The sequence below is a fragment of the Sorex araneus genome, chromosome 1, assembly GCF_027595985.1.
Source record: "Sorex araneus isolate mSorAra2 chromosome 1, mSorAra2.pri, whole genome shotgun sequence".
NCBI classification, from domain to species: Eukaryota; Metazoa; Chordata; class Mammalia; order Eulipotyphla; family Soricidae; genus Sorex; species Sorex araneus.
Genome location: NC_073302.1, coordinates 70,365,435 through 70,392,206, shown reverse-complemented (window position 1 = coordinate 70,392,206; position 26,772 = coordinate 70,365,435). Strand labels below are relative to the sequence as shown.

General features: G+C 39.4%; 1 protein-coding gene across 7 annotated transcripts in view; it reads left to right on the top strand.

The window, feature by feature from the left end:
- Positions 1–17,013, top strand: part of SMARCA2 (SWI/SNF related, matrix associated, actin dependent regulator of chromatin, subfamily a, member 2) — a 204,379-nt gene extending 187,366 nt beyond the window's left edge. For 6 of the 7 annotated variants that reach the window (XM_055124192.1, XM_055124193.1, XM_055124194.1 and 3 more), the window contains 3 exons: positions 3,161–3,293; positions 14,304–14,446; positions 16,124–17,013. In XM_055124192.1, the coding sequence (XP_054980167.1) occupies positions 3,161–3,293; positions 14,304–14,446; positions 16,124–16,159 (312 nt within the window). In that variant the 3' untranslated portion in view covers positions 16,160–17,013. The remainder of the gene's footprint in view (positions 1–3,160; positions 3,294–14,303; positions 14,447–16,123) is intronic. The other variant, XM_055124197.1, reaches the window with a different exon arrangement.
- Positions 17,014–26,772: the final 9,759 nt, after the last annotated feature.

The following is a 26,772-nucleotide window of genomic DNA, read 5'->3' as shown; positions in this document are numbered from 1 at the left end:
GCCCCATAATTGCCTAAAAAGTTTTATCAGGCCAGTTGCAGGTTTTTTTTTTTATTCCCCTTCTCTGTCCTTGGTGGTTGACATAGTATGTAAGTAACATTGAAGCTTTAAAACAATGAGTGGGAAGGAGGCACCTTCACTTGATTGTAATTTAGTTCCACTCACCTTTTATCAGAACGTCCTTAACCTGAGCTGTATCTCTAGCCTATTGCACTCAGACTCATGAGGAAGAAAGAACAAGGAGAGGTCAGCATGTCTTCCAACCAGTGTTGGTCTACTCTTGGAGACCTTCAGCATCCATCCTGATTTTGCACATTTTACATGCATGTTAATTCCTCTCACTAAATGGGAGAAGGTGGACACCCTGAGATGCAAAAACAGTGGGTCTAGACACACTTCCAAAAATTTAAGAATAAAAACCAAAATACATGCAGTGGTCTACAATAGAGTTCTTTTGAGTCTGACCATTAATGGTGTCTGCAAAGATTTGGTTGACTCTCACTAAGATAGAGCCCCAGTCTCTTTATGATCTCATCGCCTTCCTGTCTGCCTGTATTCATTGTCTAACACCTGAAATGAAGTGATAATTGCACTCTTGGATTTATCCAGCCCATCATGGACATTTCATTAGCTATCTCATAGAGGGGACTAAAAAGATTTGCGCTTGGCCTAATGAAAGCTTATCTTTCTCTAAGTACTTTCCTATTCTGCCTACCTACTGCTCGCCAAACCTCGAGCTTTCATGTGCATTGTTAAATTCTAGAATGAATTTAATCTTCATAGGTCACTTGTTAATGCTCTCACCCTAACCCTTTAGCTTCATCTTTTGCAGTCTTTCAACCTAAACAATTTATAGTCTTATCAGACTGGTTCCTGGTTCCCCAGATGTATGTGGTTGAAAGAAGTAAAGCAGGCTGAATCAAATACTTTCGTCCAGGTTTAATTACAGTGCCACATGGTCCCCCAGGCACTGCTGACCCCTGTGCATCAACCTGGATAGCCTATGAGCACCACTGGGCATTATCCAAATGCCACCAAACCTACAAATAAAGGAAAAAGAAGGAAAGCAGAGAGGCCTTGTATACTTTTGTATCATCACAATTATGACACCTGTGTAGCCCAGTCCAGGAACCAGGACATTAGCACAATCCCTGATGCACCTTTTTTCTCTTCTTGCCCCCTGTCCTCAAAAGCCCTTCTCCTTTCACGATTCCTGATGGAATCTTCCTTAACTTTAATACTGGGCTCAATTTTAATATAGTTGGCATATTTGATTCCAGTGGCCCTCTTTCAAGGCTTCTCTCCCATACCATTTGTTCTGTATTCATTGGTGTAAACAAGTTGCCCACTCCCTCCCTTCCTTCTTTCCTTCTTTCAGTTTTGGGGCCAGTCTGGTACTGGAGGATCTTTCAGTGCCAGAGATTAAGCCTAGGGCTGCTGCATGCAAAGCTTGTGCTTTAATCCTTTGAGCCATCTCTCCTGTCCCCACTCCTGTGAGGATATGTTCCTAGGGAGCATGGCATGTTTTTCCCCTCCTTATTAATTTTGGGAGCCATGTAAATCTGATCATCTTTGCCAGTTTCAAGTACATAGGTCTGTCATGTCACATATTGTCAGACAACCGATCTTTAGAGAAACTGCCATGGCCTCCCACCAGGCCTGAGTAACCAACCACCTTCCTTACTTTTTCTTTCTATAAATTTGACTATCTTAGATATGCCTGTGTAAATGAAGCATATGGGATTTGTCTTCTTGTGACTGTCTTAACTATTTTACACTGTCCTCAAGGTTTATCTGTGCATGTTAACAGGATCCTATTCCTGTTGAAAACGAAATTAATTGTCATTACATGCTTGTAATATGTTCTGACACTTGGAGTCACCCCACTTCCTGGCTGTGGTGAACAATGCTGCTAAGAGCATGAATGTGCGAAAAATCTCAACAGCTTTTTGGGCAGTGGAGGGGAGCTTGTTGGGCCACACCCGGCTAATTCTCAGGGCTTCCTCCTGGCTCTGTGCTCAGGGTTCCGTCCTGGCAGTGCTGGGGGACCATATAGGGTTCCGGGGATCAAACTCGGGTCAGCCACATGCAAGGCAAGCACCTTACTCTCTGTACTGTCTCTCTAGCTCCAATATCCTTCTTTTGAATCTTTTTGGTTTTATATCCATAAGTGGAATTGCTGGATCATATGATGCTTCCAATTTTAATTTTTTTTCTTTTTGAGGAAAACGACTATTTTTGAACTTTCTTTCTCAACACCTATACAGAGCTGTGTGTGCTCAAGTATGTGCACACACTAAAAATAAAGTATTGGTTGGCTGAATATTGAATGGAACTAATAAACTAACTCTGTAATAAAGGATAGCCATTATTTTTCTTAGCAGAAATGGCTTTTAAAGAAATTTTTTTATTACAGTATTGCAACTGTATTTGAAAAAAACAATTAAAATAAGAAATGTGGGGTTGATGTTTTAATTTTTTTTGTTGGTTTTGGGCCTCACCTAGTGATGCTTAGGTTCTGCACTCAGGAATCAATCCTGGCAGTGCTTGAGGAACCATATGGGAAATCGGGTATTGAACGTAGGTCCACTACATTCAAGGCAAGTGCCTTCCCTGCTATTCTGTCACTCTGGCCCAGAAATGTGGGGATTTTTTTTTTTTTTTTTTTTTTTGCTTTTTGGGTCACACCTGGCGATGCACAGGGGTTATTCCTAGCTCTGTACTCAGGAATCACCCCTTGCAGTGCTCAGGGGACCATATAGGATGCTGGGAATCGAATCCGGGTCGTCTGCGTGCAAGGCAAACACCCTACCCGCTGTACTATCATTCCAGCCCCAAAATGTGGGGATTTTTTAGAGACTCTTTTTGTTGCAGAAGAAAATGAAAGTGTATCTTATGTAAATAAACTTTTCTCTCCCAAGTGCAATGCACATACTTATTTGAAAATTATTTCAACTGAGTCTACATTTTCTGTAAGGATGTATATTGATTCTCTAGCCTGGGGTTTTCTTTTTGGGTTCTCCTATAGTTATTAAAGCTAATGTTGTTGCTTCCACTAAAATGCATGTAAAGTTAAATCTGTATAGCATGAGGAAGGGAAGAAGCACACTGTGATTGCACCTAGCTGGCAGTTATTAACAGATACACCTGACCTCTGTAGATCTATGAAGACTCCATTGTCCTGCAGTCGGTGTTTAAGAGTGCTCGGCAGAAAATTGCCAAAGAAGAAGAGAGTGAGGATGAAACCAATGAGGAGGAGGAAGAAGAAGATGAAGAAGAATCAGAGTCTGAGGGTAAGTGTGGGCTTGTGGTTCATTGATGTCTTTGCTGCTTACCTAACCTGCCGAGATATTTCTGCAGATCTGGTGGATCCCAACTCCTTGTCTCTCGTGTGCTTGCCGGCCAATTCAGGGCTGTACTTTTACCCTCGTACGAGCAAAGTTTCCTTCTTTCTGAGATTCAGGAGCTGAGAATGCAGACCAGTGGGAAATCGTTGAAAGAGTGTAGCGCAGCAGAATCAAAAGGCCAGAGGGGACTTAAGAAATGACTTAAGAATTGAGGCTGTACTTTAGCTTTCCCATCTTAGGAAGATAAGACCCTGGTTTGCAGTAACATCCAGAGAGATGTTATAATCATATTAAGGAATGGCTTGTGATTGTACAAGAATTATGTCCAAATATCAGTGTTATTATATGGGGGAGAAGAATATGTTGCTTAGCTGTTGAAAAACTTGGAAATTTTTCCTGAGCCTATGTTAGACACTAGCTCAGGGATCACAGCTTGTTTCTCGGGACTCCTATGGCCTGTGTGTGGGGAAGCCAAACAGACTCATATCCTAAACTGTGCATACTAATAATACACATATGTTTTTATTAATAAATAACAAATACATTTATTTTAATAGTACTCAGTAATTATAATTTATTAGCAAATATATGACACATATCTTCAAATTAGCTTTATTTATTTATTTCTATTATTTTGGTTTGGGGGCCACTCCTGAAAGTGCTTAGGGCTTACTCCTAGCTCTGCTCTGAGGCATCATTCTATGGCTCAGGGAACCATGTGGGATGGTAGGGATTGAACTCAGGTCAGCTATAGGTAAGACAAGCACCCTGTGTGCTGTATTATAACCCCGGCCACATCAGAATAGCTCTAATATCTATAGAAAATCTGTAACCTGTTTATTAACCTGTTTAGTAAACAAATGTAATGAGAAAAAAATAGTGTATAATTGGGCTCATTGTTAATGGTAACTGAATGTTGCTTTTAAAAAATTAGAGTAGGAGTACAGTGAGTCAGACACTTGCCGTGCATGTGGCCAACCTGGGTTTGATCCCTGGCATCCCACACAGTGCTTGAAGCACTGCCAGGAGTAATTCCTGAGTTAGAGCCAGGCAGGAGTAACCCCTGATCATTGCTGGATGTGGCCCAAACACCCAAAATAAATAAAAATTAAATTAAAAATTAAAGTAGGAGCTAGAGAGAAAGTTAAATGGGTAATGCGCTTGCCTTATATAAGCTAACCTGGGATCAATAAACAGCATCACATATGGTCTCCCAAGCCCCACCCACAGTGATCCATGAGTACAGAACCAAGAGTAATCCCTGAGCATAGCCAATTATATTATGGCCTCAAAATAAATAATTAAAAATCAGAGTAAAACGTATTTTCTATTTTATTTAATTCATCTGTTGTTTTGCTTGTTTGCTGTAGGGCCACACCTGGTGGTACTCATGGCTTACTCTTGGTTCTGCACTTAGCAGTCACTCCTGGCAGACTCGTGGGACCTGGGCTAGCCACATGCATAGCAAACACCCTACCCGCTGTACTATTGCTCCAGCCCCAGTAATACATCTGTTCCCTAATCAACTTCTCTGTTGCTACCTGTCTGCTCTGTCAGTCCCAAGGTGTGGAAGAGGCTATGGGGCATGAGTGAGGCTGCCAGGGCTTTGGTGGGGAGGCACTGGCGTGCCCCATCCCGAGACTGCCCAGAGATCTCAGCTGGGGATCAGTATCCAAGAAATTATTGTACCTAGTTTTGTAGCTCTTTAGCATAGTGGTTCTTTAACTTGGGGGCATTGATAGAACATTGATCACTGGGACCCACCCCAGGGCTGTGATTCAGTAGATAGAGGTGGGTCCAGACAGTCCGAATTTCTAAAGTTCCCAGGGCCGCAAGTCTCCATGTTGACTGAGTCCCACACTTGAGCATCACTGCTTTAGAAAAGAATTATCTAAGTTGGAAATGGGATCCATTTTACCCATTATAGATCAGAGATCAGATACTGATTCCGTTTTTAAATTTTTTAATTTAAGATATTGATTTTTTTGATACCCCAAAGGGCTGAAGAATATGCCTTGTATGCCCAGATCCCTGAGTCCAATCCTTACCACTCTATTGCTCCCCCTTTCATACCTCCAGCATCGCTGGAGTTGCTCCAGTGTCCTCCAGCATTGCTGCACTCAGACAGGACCAGGCATGAGTATTAAATTGTTCCAACTAACAAGCACAGCTAAAGGAACCCCCGTTTTCATCATGGATATTTTTGCATTAATTTTAAGGGGATTTTGTTTCTTTTTTTCTTTTTTTTTTGGTTTGGTGGCCATACCTGGTGATGCTCAGGTCTTAATCCTGGTTCTGAACCCAGGAATTACTCATGGTGGTGCTCTGGGGACTATATGGGATGCTGGGGATCAAACCTGGGTAAGCCATATGCAAGACAAGCACCCAATTTGCTGTAGTATTGCTTTTGCCCCCCAATTTTGAGTTTTTTTTTAAATTAGTGAATCACCGTGAGGGTACAGTTACAGATTTATACATTTTCGTGCTCGTGTTTCTCTCATACAATGTTTGAGAACCCATCTCTTCATCAGTGCCCATTCTCCACCACCAATAAACCCAGCATCCCTCCCACCCCCTAATCCCATCTCCCCCCATCTCACCTTGCCTCTGTGGCAGGGTATTCCCTTTTGTTCTCTCTCTCCAATTGGGTGTTGTGGTTTGCAATAGGGATGTTGAGTGGCCATCAGGTTAAGTCTCTAGTCTCCTTTCAGCATGCATCACCCTTCCCCTGCATGGCCTTCAACCACATTTTACTTGGTGTTCCCTTCTTTATCTGAGCTGCCTTTTCCCCAGAATGTGAGGCCAGCTTCCAAGCCATGGAGTCAACCGTCTGGTACTTATTTCTACTATTCTTGGGTGTTTGTCTCCTACTCTCTTATTTTATATTCCACAGATGAGTGCAATCTTTCAATGTCTGTCTCTCTTTCTGGCTCATTTCACTTAACATGATACTTTCCATGTTGATCCACTTATATGCAAAGTTCATGACTTCATCTTTTCTAACAGCTGCATAGTATTCCATTGTATAGGTCTACCAAAGTTTCTTCAACCAGTCATCTATTCTAGGGCACTTGGGATTTTTCCAGATCCTGGCTATTGTAAACAGTGCTGCGATGAACATATAAGTGCAGATATCATTTCGACTATACTTTTTTGCTTCTCCGGGATATATTCCCAGCAGTCCATATTGTTTTCCAAAAGGGCTGAACCAGTCGGCATTCCCACCAGCATTGTAGAAGGGTCCCTTTCTCCCCACATCCTCTCCAACAGCGGTTGCTTTTGTTCTTTTGGATGTGTGCCAATCTCTGTGGTGTGAGGTGGTATCTCATGGTTGTTTTGATCTGCATCTCCCTGATGATTAGTGAAGTAGAGCACTTTTTCATGTGCCTTTTGGCCATTCATATCTCTTCCTTGGTAAAGTTTCTGTTCATTTCTTCGACCCATTTTCTGATGGGATTGGATGTTTTCTTCTTGTAGAGTTCAACCAGTGCCTTATATACCCTTGATATCAACCTATTATCTGATGGGTATTGGGTGAATATCCTTTCCCATTCTGTAGATTGTCTTTGTATTCTGGTCACTGTATCTTTTGTGGTGCAGAAGCTTTTTAGTTTAATGTACTCCCATTACACTAAAAAAACTTAAAAACTTAAAAACTCAAAACTTTAGTTTAATGTAGTCCCATTAAACTAAAAAAACTTAAAAACTTAAAAACTCAAAACTTAAAAACTCAAAACCCAATTTTGAGTTTTTAAAATACTGCATTGAAATGATAATTATCTTGATTTCTGAGTTTGGATACCCTCTTAAATTTTGCAAGAAAGGCAAGTATCTCCCTCCTCTACCAGACTCCCAAGCCCTAGTAAATTACCATAATATTTTAAAGGCTCAGACTGCCTTCAGAAATCTAAACTTTCTTTCCTAATTGTGCTTTCACTCCATACCTCTTCTAAAAGCAATAAATCTCAGTAGTTTATGGTCTGCTATGTAAAGCAGTGTAGATTTGCTTCAATTTTTTTTATTAGATATGCTTCTAATTGCATACTTAGTACAGACAGCTTGGAAAATATATCTTTAGAAAGGAAAATTTGTATAATTCCATTACCCAATGTGCACTTAACATTTTGAGGAGTTGCCTTCCAGATTTTTTTCTACAGATTTTATGTTTATAAAAGGATAGCACAGTTGCTATTGATTATGCTCATTTTCACAAAGCATTGGTTTTTTTTGTTGTTGTTCTTATTAACATTTATTAATGAGCATATCAGAATGGGTCAACCTTGCCTTAATATTTCTGAACATTTTTACCTGTAAATAGTTGCAAATATTTGTTTCAAACATCTGAGACATAGAGTGTCACATAGAATAGTTTATATCTTTGCCAACAGTGTACATTGGGATCTGTTTCTGCAACTTAAAATGACCTTTTTTAGTGAGTCTGCCTTTTTACTAGTTTAAACCTTTCCATTTCATTTGCTCATTACAATTATTCCCTAGTTCTAATATCTCTTTACTGATGAATAAGTCTATAAATATCTTTTTTGGTTGATTGATTTGTTGGTTTGGGTTTGGGTTTTAGGGGCGATACCTGGCAATGCTCAGGGCTTACTCCTGGCTCTGCTCAGGAATCATTCCTGGTATATGCTCCAGTGGCCAGATGAGATGCCAGGGATTGAACCTAGGTTGGCTGCATGCAAGGCAAGTGCCCTACACACACACTGTACTATCTCCTCAGATATGTATATGTATATGTATAATATAAACAGAGATGTTTCCTTACTTTTGAGCTTATTTCTCATCTGCTTTCAAATAGCTGCTCCCTTGTCCCATCTCTTTAATCTCTTATGAGACCTGGCAGATTTCTTGTCTTTTCTTTTTTTAAAATTTTTTTTATTGAATCACCGTGAGAACAGTTACAAAGCTTTCAGGTTTAAGTCTAAGTCATACAATGATCAAACACCCATCCCTTCACCAGTGCACATGTTCCACCACCAAGAACCCTAGTATAGCCCCCGTCTACCCCCCACCCTGCCTGTGTGGCAGATGGTTTTCACTTTACTCTCTCTTTACTTTGATTACATTTAATGTTTGGACAGAAAACCCACTATTATTATTTGGAATTTTCCCCCAACAATCAGACCTGCTGAAAAGGCATCATTTGATAATTTGTTTTCTATTGCTGATAATGAAGAATATATGATTTTGGATTTCTGGTATTTTAGTAATTAAGTCCAGAGTGGTTTCTTCCAGAAGCTGCTGGGTTCTGAAATTGTTTTGTATGCCTCTGGGATCATGGCCTTTCAGGAGCGGAGGAGGCTCCTGAAAGGCCATGTGGGTGGCTGCTTGGGGTCTCGTCTGGACAGGGAGCAGCACTGGTACCACGCCCCCCCCAATCCCAAGATTTCCTGTGCACTCCGCCTCTGAAAACTCTTACCTCTGTCCAATGGGCTCTGAAAGATGGTGGTTGCCGTGCTGCCGCCACCGAAAGGAAAGGCTGAGGGATAAATACCTTTCTCCTCCCGGGCGGCACAAAGCCGTAGCTTAGTTCACAGTGTAGAGACATTTCTACAAGAAACCTCTGGGTTCCGAAATTGGTTTGTGTGGCTCTGGAATCATGGCCATTCAGGAGCAGAGGAGCCGTTTTACTTTTTATTACAGTTTAAACAAATTATCACAAACTTAGTGGCTTAGAACAGTCAAATTTAGACCCCATATAGTTTGTAAGGATCTCTTTGAACCCAAATCAAGGTGTCCATAGCCTGCTTTCCCTTCCTGATGTTCTTTTTCACTTTGTAACTCTGACTCTATTCTTTTGTTTTTCATATTAAACTATAGTTGTCCTGTAATATTAGTTTTAGGTGTGTCCAACACAATTTTATATTTCAATATATTGTGAAATGATAACCTCTAAGTCTAGTTTGCATCCATTACAACACATAGTCAGCCATGCTTTTCTTGTGGTGGCAACTTTAAAGATCTGTCTTTCTGGGCTAAGGCGAGAGCTCAGAGGGCCAGCATGTATGCTTTACTTGGCAGAGCCCTAGATTTGATCCCTGAGCATCACCAGGAGTGATCCCCAAGCTTCAGCCCTTAGCCCCAAACACCTGTGGTATGGTCCAAAATAAAAAAAAAGTTTATTCCTCAGCACATTTTAAATATAAATATAGTATTGTTAAATATAGTCACAGTGCATTTTTTTTACCTTTTATTATACCTTTATACCCCTTCATTTTCTTTATCCCACTCACAACTATACCCAACATTCTCCCTTTCTATTCTTTGTATCTGAGCTTGATTTATTGGGGCTTTTTTTGTTTTGTTTTGTTTTGTTTTGGGGCTAACACTTGGCAGTGCTCAGAGCTTACTCCTGGCTCTGGGATAAGGGATCATATTGTTCTTTTTAAGATTCAGCATAGATGTGAGATCATATGGTATGTGCATGTATTCTGTGTCAAACTCACCTAGCAAAATGCCCTCAAGATCTGTCCATATTGCTGTAGATGTTGAGTTTTTTCTTTTGTGTGGATAAATAATTCACTCATCTGCTTCCTTATCTATTCTTCCCCAAATAGACATTTTGATTGTTTCTGCATCTTGGCTTTTATAAATAATACTGACATGAACATAGTGTATTTTTCTTTTTAAATTAAAACATTGTGTGTGGTTTTGCTTTTTGTTAATATAAAGTACCGTAAGTGGAATTGAGGGGTCACACAATAGTTCTCTTTTAATTTTTTTGTAAATTACTGTGCTATTTATTACCATTTTTTACTACTAATTTTTATGCCATTGATACACAGGTGTTCTCTTTTCTCCACCTTTTCACCAACACTTTTTATTTTTTGACATTTGGGGCCTATATGGGGAGGATGTGGGCTACACATGACTTCCCAGGGCTTATTCCTGCCTCTGTGCTCAGGGATCACTTCTGCAGGTACCGGAGGGACCATATGTGGTGTTGGACATTCTAATTAGGATAGGCTACATGCAAAGCAAGTGCTTTCACCCCTGTATTATATGTTAGCTCTATTTCATATCTTTTTGATATAAGCCATTCTAACGAGTATAAAGTAGTATCTCATTGTGGGTTTGATTTTTTTGTTTGGTGTTTTTTTTTTTTTAAGACTTTCATGTATCTCCTGGCCAAATGATACCCTCTTTAGAAAAAAACTTTCTGCCAACTTGCTTGCCATTGTTATTATTGTATGCTTGTGGGTCACATCTGACTGCTTGGGTCCACACTGTGCCCTGGCACTAACCCTGGCACTAGTTTAACACCAGACCTCGCACATGTGTTCTTCCCAGGAGCCATATCCCACCCATCTCTACTTATTTTCAGTCAGATTATTTGATTTGGGTTTTTTTTTTTGCTATGTTGATTTTTTAAATATATTTTGTAATAAACTTCTGATCAGATGTATGATTATCTCACTTTTTCATGTTGTAGTTGGTTTTCTGTGCTATGGAGACATTTTGGGGGTCTGGAGAGATAATCTAATTGAGGTTAAGACTCATCATGTCTTACCTGTGGCTGAGTCTGGTCTTTGAACAGCACCCCATTCTTGAACCATGAGCCCTGTTGGCTGAGAATCACCAGAGGTGGTTTCTGGGCTTCCTGAGCATCACTTTATATATATATATTTATATATATTTTATATTATTACATTATATATATTTATTTATTTCAGGGTTACCCTAGTGATGTTCAGGGGTTATTCCTATCTCTATATTTAGAAATTACTTCTGTCAGTGCTTGGAGGACTGTATGTGGTGCTGGGGATCAAACACAGGTCAGCCACATATAAGACGAATGCCCTAGGCACTGTACATCCTTCTGGCCCCTGTTGTGCTAATTAATTAGCAATATTAATTTCAGTTCATGAGCATGAAGTGTCTTCTGTTGTGTCTTCTTCAGTTTCTTTCATCAGTGTTCTGTTGTTTTCAGTGTGCAAATCTTTCTGTACAGTGAAACCATCATGGTTACATTTATTCCTAAATCCTTTATTCCTTTTAATGCTGTTGTAAATGGAATTATTTTCTCAATTTCTTTTTCTTATAGCTTTTAGTGTGTCAGAATGCAAGTGATGTTACATATTGATTTGTTGGCCTACGATTTAAGAGAAATTAATTATTTTCATGTATTTATTTTTTTGTTTCATTTTGAGGCCATACTCAGTGCTAAGAGTCACTCCTGGCAGTGCTCAGGTATTCCGGGGTCAGAAGCTGTGTTGGTGTCATGAAAGCAGCCTTACCTGCTGTGCTGCTTCAGCCCCGTGAACTGAATTCTTATTTATTCTAATAATTTTTTTGTGGAGTCTTTAGGGTGTTAAATATCATGTAATCTACAAATAGTGATGATTTTTCTTTCCGATTTGAATGCATGCTTTTCTTTTCTGTGCCCGAGTTTTGGGTGAGGACTTGCATAGTCTGATTAATAAAAGTGCCAAGGTAGGCATCTTTGTCTTGTTTATGATCTTAGAGGAAACTCAGTTTTTTAGCCAGGTGATTTGGTATCTTTTATAAGGTCTTTGTTTGGTTTATTGAGAACATAAAAGGATGCTATGTATTTTTTTCTTTCTTTTGTTTTTGGGCCACAACTGGTGATGCTTGTGAGTTACTCCTGACTCTATACTCAAGAATTACTCTTTTTTTTTTAAATTTTTGGGTCACAACTGGCAATGCACAGGGGTTACTCCTGGCTCTGTGCTCAGGAATTACTCCTGGTAGTGCTCAGAGTACCATATGGGATGCTGGGAATTGAACCTGGGTTGGCCTCGTGCAAGACAAACGCTGTACCTGCTACACTATTGCTTCAGCTCCTCAAGAATTGCTCTTGGCAATGCTCAGGGACCTTATGATATCACTCCATCCCCTCTTTTGTTAAGGATTTTTTATCTGTGTTCATCAGAGATATTAGCCTGTAATTCTCTTATTATTGCATCTTTGATTTGGGTGTTAGAATAATTCTGACCTTGTAAAATGAGATTGGAAGCATTTTCTGCTCCCATGTTTGGGGGAACTGCATGTGAAGAACTCATTAATTTTTCCTTAAATGTTTGCTAGAACTTGGCTTGCTCTTCAAACCCGTGTTCTCCCTTGAACATGCATCTCACTTGTTTGTCTCTATTTCTTTGCTTGCCTATTTCCACTCTGGAGGAGCCTGTATTTTCTCTTAACACACTCTCCCCTCACATCCTTCTAAATAAGTTTCAGTGAAAATCATCTTGCTTTACAAAAAATTTAAAAAAAATGATAGCGCTCTTCAGTGAAACCATCTGGTTCTAGAGTTTGTTTGTTGAGACATACCTGATTACTGATTCAGACTAGTAATCAGTTTATATTTTCTGCTTCATGGTTCGGTCTTGTTATTTTTCTAGGAGTTTATTCATTTCTACGATGTTATTAAATTGTTCATAGTAATCTCTTAGGAATCTTTATGGTTCTATGGTATCAGATTGGGATATTTGGGTTTGGGGGTTTGAAGGTTTGATTTTGTTTGGAGCCATACCTTATGTGCTCAGACTCCTCCCAGCTTTGTTTATGGTTGCCTGTAGTGTTGTTCTATGCCAGTATTCAAACCTAATCCTCCAAGGAGGAGAATATAGTAGGAAAGGTGCTTGCCTTGCATGCAGTTGACCTGGGTTTGCTCCCTGGCACCTCCCAGGAGTGTAGGTACCTTAAGCACAGAGCACTTCACTTGGAGTAACACCTCAGTACTGCTGGGTGTTAAAAATAGGAAAAATTCTATTTTGTTAAAAATTTTTGTCCATCAGAGATACTTGTCTATGGTATAAGGTATCTAATAAGGTATGTTAACATTGCCTAAAACCAAAAAAAAAAATAACCCCAAAGCAAACTGTTGAATATGGATATGTACATATAAATATTTCTGATGTACAACAGACCCACCTTGGATTTGTCTGAATATATACTTTCGTTCTTTATAGTCTTTTTTTTTTTTTTGCTTTTTGGGTCACACCCAGTGATGCTCAGGGGTCACTCCTGGCTCTGCACTCAGAAATTTCCCCTGGTCGTGATCAGGGGACCATATGGGATGCTGGGAATCGAACCCGGGTCAGCCGCATGCAAGGCAAATGCCCTACCCGCTGTGCTATTGCTCCAGCCCCTCTTTATAGTCTTGACATAAATTGAATTATACAGAGAGAATTTCATGTGATCCAAATACAGGGATTGGATATATTTTCAGATAGAGAATTTTGTTGTTTGTTTTCTGGAAATAATCAGGAGAGAAATAAAAGTAGAGGGAGAGAGATTTGATAAGAAGAAAAAATATTTTTCCTCTCTCCCCTTTTTCTTTCTAGTAAAGCAAAATAGTTTTTGAAAGAAATTTACTTAGAAGTAAGGCAAGAGAAAGAGAGGAATACATGTGTGAGAGAGAATACAGACGTCTCCAGTGTGGAAAAAACCAGGAGGAAGAAACTTCACATTCCATTTTCTTTTTCTTTTCCCTTTTATGCCTTTCTATGCCATTAAAAACATTATTCAGCTATTTGAATTTCCTGTTTGAGTCAACTGGAATTATCTGCATAGTAAAATTATTGGTCTTTTTTAAAAGCCCTCTGCACTTATTTCTATTTTTTTTTTTATGTAAAAGTTCTATTAAACACTCCTCTCTGGAATAGGAAAAGCAGCTTTCATTATTCTCTTTGGGAAGATCTCTGGCCCTAGGAAACAAGAGAGGGCCCCTCCCAGCTGCCCTCTATGTCATCTCATTCCTTTTTGTTGCCTGTTTATGTTGATGTTATAATTTATCTTCCACTGAGACATGTTTGCAAGTGAAAGGTGTGGGGGGGGTGTTCTGAGTAGGCAGGATGACAGGCATAAATAGAGAATGTTTTGGGAATCTGGTTTGTCATCTGCAGGTCAGCTGTCTTTGCACAGTCCGTGAAAAAGATTTCCCTGTGATTTCTCATTGCTGTTTTATTTTTGTTGTAGCAAAATCTGTTAAGGTTAAAATCAAGCTCAATAAGAAAGAGGAGAAAGGTCGGGATAAAGGAAAAGGCAAGAAAAGGCCAAATCGAGGAAAAGCCAAACCTGTAGTGAGCGATTTTGACAGTGATGAAGAGCAGGATGAAAATGTAAGTGGAGCTGGTTTTGACTGAAGCAGAGACCCTTCTCTGGCTCCCTCCTGGGTTCCATGCCCCTTCTAACCTCCTCTCTTTATTACCCAGAAATGAAAATGTAAAGGTTTATGAGATTTCATTATTGAGGGATGTGAACTGAGCTGCATGATTTATAACAGCAAAGAATTTGGGGTTTTGTTTATTGCTTTTTAGAAATAGTCTTTAAAAATGAAAAACTACTAAATCGAGTTCCCTTTTCCCTGTTCTTCCCACTGCTTACTTACAAATACCGTTTTCTTCATGGCCAGTTAATATTTGATATCCCTAATACTCAGCACAGAGCCTAATATGTAGCACTATATTAGATGAAAGAATGATTAGATGGAAAAATGAGAACCAGTGTTCTGATGTCAGAATTTGGGGCTTATACAGGTTGCCATACAAAGGAAAAAGCAAGAAGGTGGGGGGCAGAGGGTCAGGGAGCTGTTATTGAGTCACACCCAGAAATAAGTACTTTCCATATGGCACCATAATTAATGCTTATTGCACGAGAGAGCCTGTCTCTCCACATATTTGAGAATCAGTGCTTAAGTCATGTATATTTTTGCTGTGTATTATGAGAGCAATTTTCAGAGGCTGAAACCAAATCCATTGATTTCAGTCCAACACACTTTCCCTGACTGAGCATCCATCCAGGTTAAAAAAAAAAAAAAGCCTCACCCACCTTCACTTTTGAGGCGGCTTCTATCTCACTCACCTTCCCTAAGCCTCCTGGTTCCCTGCCACCCACATCTGACTTTCTGGAAGATGATTTTCCTCTTTAATTATGTGAGCTAGTTTGATTTCTCTTTTTTCTTCAACACATTTGCCCTTTGGGTCTGACAAAAAAAGACGTAGAATTCTTTTTCCCAGCCTACCCAGCCCTAACCCTTGACACAAGTATTTTTAGATATACTTAAAATACTGTTTTCTTTAGAAGACTTCCTGGAAAGTAGAGATGAGATGCATAGTACTTTTTTCTCTTGTAAATTTTCCAGTAGCTAGGCGGTCACACCCAGAAACTACCCGTGGCACTGTGTAATCCCATAAACAGCCAACATCCAGAGACTAAAACCAAGCTCCCGGAAGCTTGCACATCTTATAGCCTCGTTCTCCCTCTCGGAGAACCTGGCAAACTACCGAGAGTTTCCTGCCTGCCTGGGAGATCCTGGCAAGCTCCCCGTGTCATATTCATATGCCAAAACCAGTAACAATGATGGGTCTCACTCCCCTGACCCTGAAAGAGCTTCCAACGCGGCACCAGCACCGTTGGGAAGGATGAGTAAAGAGAGGCTTCTAAAATCTCAGGGCTGGGACGAATGGAGAGGTTACTGAGACCACTCGAGAAAATCGAGGTACAGTGAATGGGATGATAATGATGAAAGATAAAAATAGAAGCTATTAGCCACAAATTTCTTATACTAGAATGAAAGGGAGCAAAGCACTAGGGTTAGAGGGTGGGGATTGCTTTGGGAGTTCCAGAGACTTTTGATGTCTCTTTCATGTCTTCCATCTTCTTACAGAATGAAGAGGCTTGGGGAGCTAACTGTTTTCTTCCAAAATATTATTCTCATGTTGCCTCTATATGGTTTATTATCAGTTTTTTTTCCTTGCATATAACTTGATTCCGTTTTCTTTTGTTTTCACCTTTAGGAACAGTCCGAAGCAAGCGGGACTGATGATGAGTGATCAGTATGAACCTGTTTTCCTTGGTAGAACTGAACTTCCTCCCCTCTCTCATTTTTACCCAGTGAGTTCATTTGTCATAGGGACACTGGGTTGTTTCTTATATCATCATCATCTATAAACTAGCTTTAGAATAGTGCTAGACAAACATATGATATCATGGTGTAAAAAAAATGCACACAAACATTTGTAACATATTGTGACCAAATCGGCCTCAAAGATTCAAAGATTAAAACAAGAAAATTTAAAAAAAGCTTTTGATGGAAAATATGTGGGTGGATAGTATATTTCTATGGGTGGGTCTAATTTGGTAATGATTTGATTGTACCTGGTTTTATCACTTGTTCAAATGAGAAGATTTTTGTCTTTTTGTAGCACTGATAACCAGGAGAAGCCATTAAAAGCCACTGGTTATTTTATTTTTCATCAGGCAATTTTCAAGGTTCTTATTTGTTCGGTATTGTTTTTTTTTACACTGTGGTACATATAAGCAACTTTAATAGGTGATAAATAAATGTACAGTAGTTAGACTTCACCTGCATATACATTTTTCCATTTTATGCTCTATGATCTGAAAAAAACTGCGTTTTGAATTGTATAAGATTTATGTCTACTGTAAACATTGCTTACTTTTTTTTTTTGCTCTTGATTTTAAAAACTTTTGTTGAAAATGCTATTGAATATTGCAATCTATATAGTGTATTGGATGGCTTCTTTTGTCAACCTGAACTCCTATGTTACCAATGTGTATCGTCTCCTTCTCCCCAAAAGTGTACTTAATCTTTGCTTTCTTTGCACAATGTCTTTGGTTGCAAGTCATAAGCCTGAGGCAAATAAAATTCCAGTAATTTCCAAGACTGTGGTGTTGGTGCTTTCCTAATAAAGAGGTAATTTAGCTCAACAAGCATCGCTTCTTCTTTTTGCATTTGAGTGAATTGGAACCCTGGTACCAGTACAATCACCTTCTCCAGGGGGGTGGCCAGTCTCTTGCTACAGAGCACTGGGGTAGGAAGAAAACTTAAAGGACAGAAGCCAGTGTCCTAGTCCCCACTGTGGCATGTTCCATGGTTGCTTTTTGCTTCCATAACTTTAAATAAAAGGCAAGATGCTACTGTGGGCAAAGCCATTCTGGCCCCTGCTCAATATTTTCTTAAATTCTGTTTATAAGCCAGAAAATCTATATGTTAATCTAGGTTTACAGTGAATTATGATGAAATAATAAATAGATGCTGAAATACTTTGAAAAAATTTTGTTTCCTCAGGGAGCTGGAGTGAGATAGTCCAGGAGGTGGGGTGCTTGCCTTGCATGCTGCTGACCTGGCTTATATCTCCGGCACCCCAGGTGGTCCCCTGAGCACTGCCAAGTGTGACCAAAAACCAAAAGAAAAAAACATTTGTTTCCTCAACAGATGTTAATCTCATATTATCACTTTTTTTGGGTAACCAAACCATTTAATAATAATACAACTATGGGGCTGGAGCATTAGCCCAGTGGGTAGGGTGTTTGCCTTGCTCCTCACCGACCCGGGGTTCGATTCTCCCGTCTCGGAGAGCCCAGCAAGCTACCGAGAGTATCTCGCCTGGGGCAGAGCCTGGCAAGCAACCCGTGCCGTATTTGATATGCCAAAAACAGTAACAAGTCTCACAATGGAAACATTACTGGTACCCTCTGGAGCAAATCGATGAACAACGGGAGGACAGTGCTACAGTGCTTTAAATACCGTGGCTTAAAGTTGTTCATGATTTGTTATAAGCATTCAATACTCCAACACCAATCCCTCCACCATTGTCTCCATTTTCCCAACCACCCCTCAAACCTGCTTCTGTAGCAGGCCCACTCTAATTTATTTTTTGTTGCCTGTTACCACTAAAGGTTAATGATCAAAAATTTGTGAAAATCATTGTATCTCACCATGGGGCCATTAAGTCCTTATCTGAGGGTTTACTAAGCTTTTGTTGCAAGTTAAGCCTTCTGTGTTAATGTTTTTGTTAGTTGGCTTCTATGTTACATTCCCATCCAATCTAATGCACTCCTAAGTGAGTATTGTAGAGTTTGAAACTCCAGAAAAACTAGAATATTAACTGGTCAGTCAGGCTGGAGGCTCTTGGGGTGTGATTGCAGTTGCTAATCTGCTATCTTAGAAATAGTTTTTTTTTTTCTTTCCAGAAAGTAAGTTTTATTTCATATTATATGTGTAATTTAGCATATGGGAAAATCATGTTTTGGTTTTATTTTATTTATTTTTTGTTACTGTTTTTGGCATATCGAATACTTATGAGGAGCTTGCCAGGCTCTGCCGTGGGGGCGGAATCCTCTCGGTAGCTTGCCGGGCTCTCTGAGAGGGACAGAGGAATTAAACTAGGGTTGGCCGAGTGCAAGGCAAACATCCTACCTGCTGTGCTATTGCTCCAGCTCTCGGTATTTAAAGTGGGAAAAATATTTTATATTTAATATTTAAACAAAGTGGAAACAATATTTTAAAAAGATAATTAACATACCATGAAATTCAACAGTTGAGTAACTCAAAGGACTCAAGTGTATATCTTGCATGATGAAGCCCTAGGTTGATCACTGGTACTGCATGGCCCCTGAACACTCTCAGGTGTGTCACCTTCTCTAAATTCACCCGTGGAATTAAACAATTTTAGTACATTTATAGATACAATCATCAGCTCATTCCAATTTAACAAAGTTTCTGTCATCTCCTAATGTTCTCTTGAATCCATTAACAATGAATAACCACTCAACTCAATCCTAGACAACCACTTTTCTGTTTTCTCTATATATACACTGGTCTTTAAAAATATATAAATAGTAAAATGCAATCACAATGTTACCTTTAAAGCAAAAAGAATTAATAGTTCCCTACTACTTCATACAATCCATTGTTAAACCCCTATCATCCATGCAATTGTCCCCAAATTGTCATGCATTTCTTTATTGTTAAAATTTTCAGATAAAAAACATGTGGTCAATCTATGACAAAGGAGGTGAGAAAATACAATGGAGAAAACATGATATTTCAATGAGTGGTGGAAAGACTAGATGGCCTCATGCAGAAAGAAACTTTGATATCACATATAAGATACAAAAAATAACTCAAAATGGAGTACTTGAGTATCACAATAAAACTTATAGAAAAAAACCACAGCAAGTAAACTTCTTGATATTGGTCCAGGTGTTGAATTTTTGAAAGTAATGCCAAAGACAAAAAACAGATTGCATCAAGCTGAAATGTTCTGCACAGCAAAAGGAGCATTCTATAAAATAAAAAGATGCCTTTCTGACTGGGAAAAATATCTGCAAATCATATCCAGCAAAAGGAGTTTATAGATAAAATATAAAGAACTCAAAACCAAATAAAAAATTTTGAACAAATGATTGAATAGATATTTTCCCAAAGAGGACATACATATATCTAACAAACACATGAAAAAAATTTCAGTACCACTAATCATCAAGGAAATGCAAATCAGACCACAGTGGGATATAACCTCACTCTGTCATAAAAGCTATTATCAAAAAGACAAGAAACAAGTTTTGGAGAGGATATGGAGGGAAAAAAGACGTCTATATTGTTGGTGAGAATGTAAATTAGTAAAACCACTAGGGAAAATAGTACGAAGCTTACTCAAAAAAAAAATGGAATTATGATGTGACCCATTAATTCCAGTTTGGGTACTTATCCAAGAAAATGAAAACACTATTTTTAGGGTTTTTTTTTTTATGTCACACCCAGTGATGCTCAGGGGTTACTCCTGGCTCTACACTCAGGAATTACTGCTGGCAGTGCTTGGGGGACAATATTAGGTGTTGGGGATTGAACTCAGGTCAGCCACAAACCAGGTAAACACCCTATTCACTACACTATTGCTCCAGTCCCAAAAACACTAATTTTAAAAGATTGGCAAGAGACTGAAGTCAGAGTGGCAAGGGTGCTTGTCTTGCACATGACTGACCTGAATTCAGTTTCTGGCACGTCATCTGAGTCCCGCCAAGAGTGATCCCTGAGTGTGAAGCCCTGAGCACTGGCTGGTATGGTTCAAAAGCCAAAAAAGGAAGGGTGTGTGTGTATACATATGTATATATATGTACATATATATATATAAAATAAAATGAAAAAGGTTCACATTGTAAAATCAGCAATGGAAGTGGGTTGGGGAAAGAGGATGTGTACTAGAGGTAACAGTGGTTAAGAAGATCTTCAACACTTTGGTGGTGGTGGAGTGCAGTAACTTTGTACATGAACACCATAAATGTTAAGATTATGTCACCATGGAATATATATTTTCTAAATATTAAAAAGTATAAATTTTAAAATTTTATGAAAATACACAAAATTTCTCATGAAAATAAAAGATTGAACCCAAATAATTTTAGCAAAGAGAGAAGTTTTATATATATATACACACACATATATATACACATATATATATGTATATATGTGAGAGAGAGAGAAGGAAAGCACCTACCATAAAGGCAGGCTGATTTCGGGCAGAGGGGAGTGGTGATGGGAGGAAACTGGGGACACTGGTGCTGGAAAATGTACACTGGTGGATGGATAGGTATTGGAACACTGTATGACTGAAACCTAACAGCTTTGTAAGGGTCTATCTCACAGTGATTCAATAAAAATTAAAAACATGAATGTATGTATATGTATTCGTATGACAAAATTATTCAAAATAGCCAAGGTAAGGAAACTAACTTTAAACAGTGGGTGAATGAATTAAGATGTGTCACACACACATACCCACACACAGAAACGATCTACGATTGCCATACACATGTGAATGTGCTCAGTCATAAAAGAAAATCTTACCAGTTGTAGATGGATGTTGAAAGAATAATAAGTGAAATAAGTCAAATAGGAAAAGAGCAAATACCATATGACTTCACTTATACATGGAATTTGAAACAAAACAAATTCAGAGAACAGAATGGTGGTTGTACAAAAGGGGGTGGGGTAGGGTGTGAAGATGCAAATCATCAAAGTGAAGTAAAAGCAGTGAAGAGTTAACATTTTCTCTGGTGGTTTTGTTTCCTGTGATCTTTTCACATTGTATACCAATATTGAATCCTTGTGTTGTGCACTTGAAAAATGTTAGAGGGCAATTATTACTCAAAAAGGAATCTGAAGAGTATTCAAAGAAAACTAGCCAAAGCTTGGCAAATTCTTTCTTAGGAACTGGTGATGACAAGTTCAGTGGATGGGCTTTCATCACTAAGGGATTGGTGAAAACTTCATTTCTTGGAAATGTCTGAGGAGATCGCCAGGATTTATGTTTCATATTTTAAGGAATTGCCAAAGCCTCATATGTCAAATTCTGAAGGAAATTTGACCCACAAAAATGAGAATTAGTCATTAGTGTGAGCATTACAAAGTAAGTTGAGGGAGGGCAGAGAGAGAATGCAAGGGCTTGGGTGCTTGCCTTGTACTAGCCTGCCCCAGTTTGACCCCCAGCACCATATGTGGTCCCCCTTGTCCTTCTAGGAGTGATCACTGAGCACGGAGCCAGAAGTAAGTACTGAGCATAGCTGAGTGTGGGCCAAAACCAAACGCAAGGGGACAGAGATAGTCCAGCAGGTAGGGTACTTGCTTTGCACTCTGCAGGCCCCAGTTTGATCCTTGTATACCGCACAAGGCTCTCCAGAGGCCTTCAGGACTGATCTCTGAGTGCAGGGTCAGGAACAAGGTCTGAGCACAGCCCAGTGTAAGCCCCAAACAGAAATAGTATGTTGACTTTCCCTTTGTTTCTAGAGCATGCTAACCTCATAGAACTGGAGACTCAATGAAAGTATATTAGTTCTTTTTCACTTTTTTTTTTTTCTGAGCCATACCAGATAATGTGCCAGACTTACTCCTGGCTCTGTGCTCAGGCATTACTCCTGAGTAGAATATGTGAGAATTAAACCCTGGTCAGCCATGTGCAGGACAAGCACCCTATGCACAGTGCTATTTCTCTAGCCCCAACACATTAGTTCTCAATTGAAATAAATTGGTATTAGATCCAAAGAAATAGTCTTTTTTTTTCTTTTCTTTTTGGGTCATACCCACGGATGCTCAGGGATTACTCCTGGCTCTACACTCAGGAATTACTACTCCTGGCGGTATTTAGGGGACCACGTGGGATATCAGAGATTGAACATGGACTGGCTGCATGCAAGGGAAATGCCCTACCTGCTGTACTATCACTGCAACCCCAATAAATAGTTTGTTTCCCTACTTCCCTATTATATTTTCCATGTATAATGCCTGGCATTTCTTCTTTGCCTCAGAAGAATTGCTGTACTAAAGTGATTGAAACCATTATCGTTATGGTTCAGGGTTTCTTTTACATAAAAATTATTCTCTGACACTTCTGCTACTGTATTTGGTATGCTTTACCCCCTGGCTATAGTAGAAATGAGAGATCTAAAATGCAATAGTTACAGCAGTGGTAAGGTAGGAGTGACCATGTATTGAAAGTCACCAGGCCCATTCCTGGTGTCAGTGTTCATGGCAGGTGATGGGGGTGGGAAGAAGAGGGTGGTTGGGGGGCACTTACATAGTGCCAGTGATGGAAGCAAGGTCCTTTCCATGCCAACCTCATTTGCTCAGCACTTGCTAACATAACTGAACTCACAAATGAATCTGGGCTCAGCTTTCTGTTTCCTATGAATGAGAACAGAATTTTCCTTCGCCATGCAATTTTCTCAACTGGGTTTTTTACCACCTGATTCTTTCTACATCATAAGTCACTTCACAAGGACAGGACCTACTCACTTAGACCTTTGTGATATCTAGACCCAAAAAGCTACTGAAATTAGCTCTGATACATGCTCAATCCCTTTTGTTTCTTTCCTGGCAACATTTGAGGCCACATTGACCCTGGTTTTGATTTAGATCTAGCAGGTGCATTCACTATACAACTGGAATTCCAATAAAATCATCCTAGATGAGAATAACTGAAAAAGCTGAATATTTTTCTCTCTGACACACCTTTTTTGTCATATATGGCAACAGGAAGCAATCTCCATTTGTGCTTGACTTGAACCTCATTTAGACTGATAGAATACTTGGAGGAAATCATTTTTGGTCTGCTTAGCAGAAAGGTAGACACAGTCTTTCCTTATGGATAAAAATAGTCCCCATGAATAATATATATTAGGGGCACTTTATATTAATATTATACACAGACATCTTGGAAGAATGGGCAAGTCTATTAATCTCTTTAAATGGAATTTTGTTTTGATTTGGGTGCTTTGGGCCACTCTCAGCAATGCTCAAGAACTGCTCCTGCCTTTGTGCTCAGGAATTACTTCTGGTGATGCTTGGGGAACCATGTAGGATGCTGGGATGGAACCAGGGTTGGCTGTGTGCAAAGTAAGAACCCCACCCACTGTACAATCTCTCCAGCTCTTTCTTAAGTGTATTTTTAATAGAACGGCATCTAACCAGATAAAGTAAAATTTCTGTCCTTACTCATATATACTATCATACAGTGAATGAATATCAGGTTTCAGTCTCTTTTGTACTTGGAGAGGACAATAAAAAATGACGGTACACATAGAAGCCATACCTGAAGTTCTAAAATTGCTAGGTCTGTGCCTAGCTGAGCTGTCTTCATCATATGTATGGTTCAGGACATTCAGTTTAATGGAGGGTGGAAGTGACATTTTCAAAATGACCTAGCCATTTTATGCAAGAAAGTTTACCTCACATATCACTTTCAGTAAGAATTTTACAAAGGGATTATCCAAATACAATAAAGCAACAAAAACTAAGCCAGTTTCCTGTTTATAAACACTGGGGATTATTTTTTGTTTGGGGGGATTCTTTTGGTTTGGGTTTTTTTACATACAAAAATGACCCTTTTGTGAACCCAGGAGTTATGAAACAAAGCTCACTGTGGGATAATAAAACTCAGAGAGAATGGAATGAGTCTCTCCAGCAAATTTGTATTTATTTTAAAATTCTCTTGTAAAGATTTTAATTAAATTCCTCTTTCAGGATTATAAAACAGACATGTGTCCATTTCAACCTATGATATAATGCCTAGAAAATTAATTTACAATTCACCCACATGATATTTTTTATGATTTTTTTTTTGCTTTTTTGGGTCACATCTGGTGATGCTCAGGGGTTATTCCTGGCTCTGCACTCAGGAATTACTCCTGACAGTGCTCAGGGGACCATATGAGATGCAGGAATCAAACCCAGGTTGGCTGTGCACAAGGCAAACGCCCTACCTGCTGTGCTATCACTCCAGCTCCTAAGATAATTTTTAAAAAGAATCTTCACTGTTTACTTCTGCCCTTTCTTCTTGCTTACATAAACACGTAAAATTATATGTATGGTCAAATGCCAGCTCCCAGCCACCTGTGATAAGTAATTATTTTGAGATGAAGGTCAAGGTTGGATTTTATTGCATCTGATTTAAGATGTCTTCCAGTGTGGAACTTTGATTAGGATTTGGATAAAAATCATGATATAATAGGATTGGTGAAAATAAAAGACTGAGGGTTTTGAAAGGAATCAAAGTCCTGTGGGCATAATTACAAGTTGATATTATCTACTGAAGAGCTGACATTTCTTTCAGAACCTCATGTAATGAACAATAGTTTATTGCCTGGGCAAGAGTTTGCTGAAATGCTAAAGCTGTGGTAAGGAGGAAAAGGAACACTAATCTTGTGAATATATGTAGTGTAAGGGCAGCTATTAAGGCTCTTTGTTCTTTTAAATTTTATTTAATTAACTTATTTTGGTTTGGGAGCCACACCCTGAGATACTTGGGGTTGCCCTTGGCGCTGAACTCAGTAATTATTCCTGGCAGTTCTCGGGGAGATAGAATCTGGGTCAGCTTCATGCAAGGCAAGCACCCTACCTGCTGTACTATAGCCCCTCTATTCTTTTTCAAAAAGTACTATATTACTTAATGTATCCTCCATGCCAACAGACCCTGCAATCATTTTTCTCTATGAGAATATTTGGCATTGTCTTTGTCACTATAAGATGAATATATGTACAATTATAGAAAAATTGAGAAAAGAAATAAAATAACACTGAGACTTCCAGTTTCTTGTCTGGTTTGGAAGGCACTTAGAAATCATCATTCCCATCCACACACTAAGAAAAATTCTGAAGAAATGGAAACTCAACAACTATTGAAAGAACTGAGATCAGGAGGCAAACTAAATGAAGAGCCAAGTGGGCAGATACAGAGAATCACAACGTACCAGAGTTTTGCAAAGGTCAGTAGCAGAAAACCAGAACCAGATGGAAAAACTAATCTGCGATTAATAAATTGTGGGAGGCTTTCTATTGTATTTTGGGCAGAGGGAGCAGAGTCAGAGTTATTTTTTAGAAGGCCCAATGTATTTTGTTATTCGTGTGTGTGTGTGTGTGTGTGTGTGTGTTGGGGGGGGCCGTAATTGGGCCACCCCCAGCTGTTGTCAGGGCTTACTCCTGACTTGGCTTAGGTTGGGCTCCAGGGACTCTATATAGTACTGGGGATGGAACCCAGGTTAACAGAATACAAGCCATCACTTTGCCTGCTGTACTATTTGCCCCCTTCCCCTATTCTGTTGTTTTTTTAAAAATTGTTGGGCCACTCCTAGTTGTGCTCAGGGCTTGCTCCCAGCTCTACACTCAGGCTTCACTCCTGGTGAACTTGGGGACCATATGGGATGCCAGGGATCAAACCTGGGTCAGCCAGCAAGTGCTTTACCCACTGCACTCTTTCCAGTCCCCCATTCTACTATTATTAAGGTCTCTTCTCAACAGAAACTATCTTACCAGAGTCTAACTGACCTAGAAGAAGAAAAATACCTATCTCCAAGAACATTTAGGGGCTGGAGAAATAGTTCAACCTACTGGTAAGGGACTTGCCTTGCATAAAACCAAGCCAGTTTTATTCCAGGCTTCCCCTACGGTTCCCTGAACACCTCCAGGAATGATTCCTGATTACACAGCTAGGAGTTGGGTCCTGAGCACCATTGGGTGTGGCCGAGAACCCTAAAACAAAACAAACAACAACAACAGCAAAAAATCATTCTGGCCAGGCAGAGGCTGGACTTGCACCTTAGAGGAAGTACTATCTTCAGCTCCAGCTAATACTTGGTAAGTCTCTAGGGAAGCCCAAAGAAACAAAGAATGCAGTAACCAGAGGAAGAGCTTTTCTTCTTTTTTTTTTTTCTTTTTGGGTCACACCAGGCAATGCACAGGGGTTACTTCTGGCTTTGCACTCAGGAATTACTCCTGGTGGTGCTCAGGGGACCTTATGGGATGCTGGGAATTGAACCCGGGTTGGCTGCGTGCAAGGCAAACACCCTACCTGCTGTGCTATCACTCTAGCCCCGCTTTTCTTCTTTAACCTAAGATTAAGTACGGGTTCTTATTAGATAGTTAGGAAAGTTTAACCTCTGACATCTCTAACAATACCAAACAATGAACACAGACTAACTCCTAGCCAGATCAACATAACTTTTCATTTCACATTCAGATCTATTTACTTAGTGCATTATTCTTTTTTCTAATCTATTATTGTACTAGTTGCAAGAAAAAAATACAAATCAAACTAAAAGACAAAAATAACATTTTGAAAAGACAGAAAGCCTCAGAAATAGATATGGC